At 38.4% G+C, this 5,423-nt stretch overlaps 1 protein-coding gene across 1 annotated transcript in view; it reads right to left on the bottom strand.

Annotated features, from left to right (window-relative positions):
• Positions 1 to 5,423, bottom strand: part of TOP1 (DNA topoisomerase I) — a 104,133-nt gene that overhangs the window by 52,714 nt on the left and 45,996 nt on the right. The window contains exons 5-7 of the mRNA XM_019636901.1: positions 4,260 to 4,366; positions 3,544 to 3,708; positions 2,354 to 2,548 (exon numbers count right to left, since the gene is read on the bottom strand). Of these exons, the coding sequence (XP_019492446.1) occupies positions 2,354 to 2,548; positions 3,544 to 3,708; positions 4,260 to 4,366 (467 nt within the window). The remainder of the gene's footprint in view (positions 1 to 2,353; positions 2,549 to 3,543; positions 3,709 to 4,259; positions 4,367 to 5,423) is intronic.

Below are 5,423 nucleotides of genomic sequence, written 5' to 3'. Positions count from 1 at the left end.
TATTATGTGTCTGACCCCACGAATGATTTGAACTGATTATTCTAGTGCTCCAAAAGCTAACAAATTTTTATTCCTTTCCTTGTAAAAACTATATATTTCCCAAACTTGGTACTTTAAAGTTCTAAGGGAAAATAACCTTAGTTACATGGGAAAATAACCAAGCTGACATAACAAAAGAAGGGCATGAGCTAAATAAATGACAGGCTGAGAACAAAATGAACTTACTCTATGTCAAATCTATTCATTGTGCAATTTCCTCCTTAGGTTTCCTTTATACACAGAAGAGTGTCTTGCCCTATTTTTATTAAGATTTTGCCTTCTGAATATAAAAAGATGATTCTGTTAGACAACTACCTAGAGCCAAAAGGAAGAAACAAGGAAAAAACCACGGGCCCAGCAATTAGCACAGCCTTGGGAACGTTCCCCGGCCTGGCACATCCCCTCAGAACCTCAATGCTTACAGCATGAAGCACGTACACAGCTAACTCACTCAGGACAGGGAATGGCCTCTGAAGTTTCCCATCTCAAAGGGGTCCAAAGTGTAAACTTCCAGACACAGCTGCAAAGGAGAGTCAGGACCTTCATGGGATCTTAAGAGTAGACAATGCCACCTCCTCAAGCATACTGGATCCCCTTGCATGTAACAGAATTCGAATCTTTAAAGAAATCAGCCTTCTTTCCATCTTTCTGCACAGTCCCTAAATGCCAGTCTCTAAAGCTGTGTCCCTCACTAGAGAAATGACTAACATAGACCCAAGGGTCCAAAATCTCCAAAGGCTTTGCACCAGAAAGAAACACTGCCATTTATCCAACTAGTTAAGTAAATGCTAGTAGCTCTTAGTATTGTCACAGGTAAGGTTAAAAACGTGGGAAGGATTACTAGGCCTGAAGAAGCTGTTCTAAAACAATGTACCAGAAAACAGGGTCCCATCCAGAGAGGCATTTAGATTCTCTGCAAAGAGTCTATCTAGCAAAGTGAATACAGAAAGTCTGAAACTGAACCCAGGACTACACCAAGTCCAAAGAGTCTATTAATATCTTAGTATTAGTTTAATAAAAGTCCCAGGCAGTCTCTTGGCAGAAAATAGCATCCCTGTCCTTAGTTGCTTTATCTTAGAAATCAGAATGCCTAAGTAGCTAATGCTTCTTGAATTTTATTCTTCTGCATTCCTAGAACAGTTACAACATACACCTGAAGAGGGCGCCTGCTTCTCCTAGTCTAAGGGACCCAGAGACACCGCACAATTTTCAAAGACGTTCTCAAACGAAACTGAAAGTTCAAAGTTTCAAGGAAGCTAACTCTCAAAACACTTTGTCCTAGTGAGCAATGCAAACACTTCCAACACCGCCTAGTAAATCCATTCTCTCATTTGGTGGAGGCAAATGAGAATATATGATTATAAACTTCTAGTTTTTGAAATTAGAGGGGATCTTCGGGCTTATTTTAAGGAGTTGAGGCTAATGAGGAAAACAGAATCAAAATGGCAAAAATAGCACAGATAAAGTGACCTCTAGATTGTGCACATTTTCCTCTTTCTAGAAAAGAGATAACATATTTCTACTCAAATCTACGCCTATCCCTAAAATGTCAATCAAGCAGGCATCTATATATGAGCCTCAGAATATTACTAAGGAGAAATTCAGAGTACGGGTTTTTAAAGGAAACTCTATAATGCTGATGAGTATGGAGTTGTTTTTTGGGGTGATGAAAATATTCTGAAACTAGATAAGTGCAGTAGTGTGTGTGGGGGGGGTTGCACAATCTTGTGAAATATACTAAAANTATTGTATTTTAAATCTACTGCAAATATCAAATAGAGCCCTTAGGAAAGTGCTTGAACTGAGATTTTTAAGGAAGGTTATAAACCAGGAGAAGAAGGGAGGAACAGCATGTGTGTTCCAGACATAGGGAACAACATGTGCTACAGAAAGTTCTAATGCACAAAAGAATCTGGTGTGGAAAAGAAACACAGGAGGTCAGAGTGGCTGGAACAAAGTAAATTAAAGAGACGCATGATGAAGAGAGACAAGATGCAGGCACCAGGTCGGGAGGAATTGTGGCAAAGAGCTTGGATTTCACCGTTATGTCCAAGGAGCAGCCACTAAAGGACTTTAAATGGGAATGGTTACCCAAAATGAGTGATGAACAAGCTTTGTTAGCTATAAGAGTACTAAAATACATTCTTAGGGAAAACTCTTCTGGATTGTAAGCCAAGTATGACTTCTTGTTAATACTTGCTCTGTATGTTTGAAGACGGCGTGGTTTCTCTAAGAACGTCAGTTGGCAGCATAGCTATGGGTAGACACCCAGGAAGGCTAAGAGAGATCTTAAAACTAGCAGTGCCACAGCCACTGTACACATGCAAGTTTTTCCTCTACAACAGACCAGTTAAATTCCCTAAACCCATTTGCCTCAAAGGTTGTCCCTATTCCAAACTCAAGCCCCAAAAGGGCCGAAGTCTCTTTACTAACCTCTTCTTCCTCTAGTTTTCGTTTCTTCTCTTTCTTGATATCTTCCGTTTTAATTTTCTTAGGTTTATAATCAGCACTAGAAAGGGGAACATGAATATGCAGTTAACACAACTGTGACTCAGTAGTTCTCACCAACAGGATGAGGACCTTTTAATTCCTTTTGGAGGCCTCCAAGGCAGACGTGGCTGCTACTTATCTTGGCTGGGCATTCTCAGTCAAGCACAGGAATGGAGAAAGTAAAGAAGGCCAGACCAAGGCCCAGTTGTTATGGCCCTACATAGAACACACAGCTTTGTGCTGCACGCAGGCCTGGAAGGGAAGCGGAATGGAGGGGTATATATGTAAATGACACCAGCAGAAGATGGAAACCTGGGAAGCTACAGTGCAACAATAGCTACCACAAAGTTGTAACTGGCTCAAAAGGGGAGGACAGGAATTCTGTACGAATTCTGAATGAATACAAATGAGTGCACTAAGTATTTCCCTCCTCTCTTTCCACTCCCTTCCTACCGTAAATCCCTTGTAGACTCCTGGAGCATAAGTTATACAAGATTGAAAATAAGGAATAGAATTTAACCTTGCTGAATCTGAAAAAGAGGTACATATAAGCCTCAAATAATTGTTTTAATTAAGAGCTATTTTATTACTTCGATACACTGAAACTTCACTGAGAATGTATTGACAGGCATAGATCCTAGGAGAAATTACTTTAACAATGAAAACTTACCTGTGGCAAGTGATGATAAACTTAGAACAACTTAAATAATTTAACTATTCTTCACGAATTCTGTATTATTTGAAATTCCTACAATAAATATGCATTACCTTTTTAATAAGAAAAATGTAGATATGTATTTCCATTTAAGCCTCAGGTACACCACTTATTTGCTTAGCAAACCCTACTTCTCATAATTCACAGAGGAATCAGTCACCCAGTCCGTTAATCACAAATTCCAAATGAGTAAAAGTCAATTAATGCAGTTTTTCCATGTATTGTAGAGACATACATCACATTCATTCTTTAAGCAACTCCTTTTTGTTTTAAAAATTAAAGTAATAATAAATACTCACTCATCCTCATCTCGAGGTCTCTTTAACGGCTTTATATCCTCTTTAGGAGGAGCAAAATAGCCATCATCTTCAGGTTCATCTTTAATTCGTGGCGGACTAAAGAGAAACAAATTATTGGTTAATGAGTGTTGCAACGTCTGCATTAAGTAATCCAAAGTAAAGATAAATTATCTCACTGAGAAGCAGCTCATAGAAGGATAACANCATATAGGAAACTTTAACTTTGATGTATCACATTTATAAATCTTTTCCTTATGTCTCTGGTTATGTATCTTACTTCAAAGGGTCTTCGCTATTCTACAATTATAAAAATATTCATCCAGGTTTTCTTGTGTGTGTGTTGTTTTTTTTTAGCAAATAAGCAGTTTTTCCAACATTATCCACGGAATAATCCTTCTTACTTAAAATAATCTCTTATCACTTTAAATGCAATGCTCTTCATGTACTGAATTTCCATTTATACATAGGTCTACTCCCTTAGTTCATTCTGTTCAGTACGCTGGGGCCTAGTATTGGGATCCAACAGGTTCAGAGCTAGTTAAATGCTTTCATTAGGACCTGGAAAACTTCTTTCAGAATGTTATTCTAGAGAGATTCTTGTAAGTACCTCCCTCCTCGCTCGAATATCAGGCTATGCATTTTAATAACTCAACACTATTGCTTAATTAGGTTGTGGAGTCAAAGAGCTGCCACTGTGACCCAGCGCTGGCTGTTACCATTTCCACTTCTGCTCCTCTTCTTTCTTCGGCTTCTTTTTCTTGCCGTCTGGCTCAGGAACTTTTTTATCTTTATCTTTATTCTTGGGTTTTTTCAATTTACCATCCTACAAAGAAACATGGTGAGAAAGCACTTAAATAAGAACCAATAGCATTTCCAGAAGTAGTTTTGGGGGGGCCATTAGGAAGAAAAACTGGAATCATAGAACATTACAACTGGAGACATTCTTAGGTCCAATCCTACTTGACAGATAGATAATACATTTACTGGTATTTTCTCTAGAGCAGTATTTCCCAAAACTCCCTGACAAATGATTACTTGAGAAAGTAGTTAAAAACATTCATTCTGCAGAGGAAGAGCCTAGGAAACTGTATTTTATTAGCCTCAGATATGTTTGGAAAAGCACTGCTATAGGGAATGTCATATCCTCACTGACTTTTAAATCTACTCATCTTTAAACCTCTTCTAATACCATCAAATAAAAAGTATGTGAGGCTTTGTTATTAGATACTTAATATACAACTAGAAAGGAAAGTCCTGATTGAGTCTAGCAGGGAACACTTTCTATCACTGCTGTTTGCCTACACAGAGTCGCACATGAAGCAGTAAGCAAGTATTTGGGAGGTCCTAAAATGATGACTGATTCTTACGGTGGCATTTCTGTATGGCTCTTCTTTGAACTGTGACCCTAGATGAGCTGTCACAGTGACACAGGAAAAGGGCATCAAACATAAACAAGTGCAATTCACCAATACAGGAGATAAATCTCAAAACATACACACACCCAGGCAAAAACGCGCTATTCAACAGGTGGGGGTTCTACTCAAGAGAATCGAAACTCTTTTGAAGAATATGTCCCTTTGTTCTAACTATTCAAGATAACCGAAGTCTTTATTCAACAATTATTATATAGCTATGAAAGGTGGTTTTGAGTTATCTTAGAATCAATTACAGAGTGGCAGAGCTTGAAAGAACTTCATAGATGGTTTGGTTTGACCTCTTCGTTACAATCCAGGAAGCTCTGGAACAAAGGTTCTGTCACTTCCTCAAAGTCATATAGCTGATGCTGCCATGATGAAAACCCAAGTTTACCAGAAAAATAACAGAATGTGACGCATGAGAATGACTGGAATAAACATTCTAGGACTACATGATAGGATGGC

This window comes from Hipposideros armiger, unplaced genomic scaffold (assembly GCF_001890085.2).
Source record: "Hipposideros armiger isolate ML-2016 unplaced genomic scaffold, ASM189008v1 scaffold_31, whole genome shotgun sequence".
NCBI lineage: Eukaryota > Metazoa > Chordata > Mammalia > Chiroptera > Hipposideridae > Hipposideros > Hipposideros armiger.
Note: the sequence above shows the minus strand (reverse complement) of the source record. Positions and strands in the feature narration are given on the sequence as shown.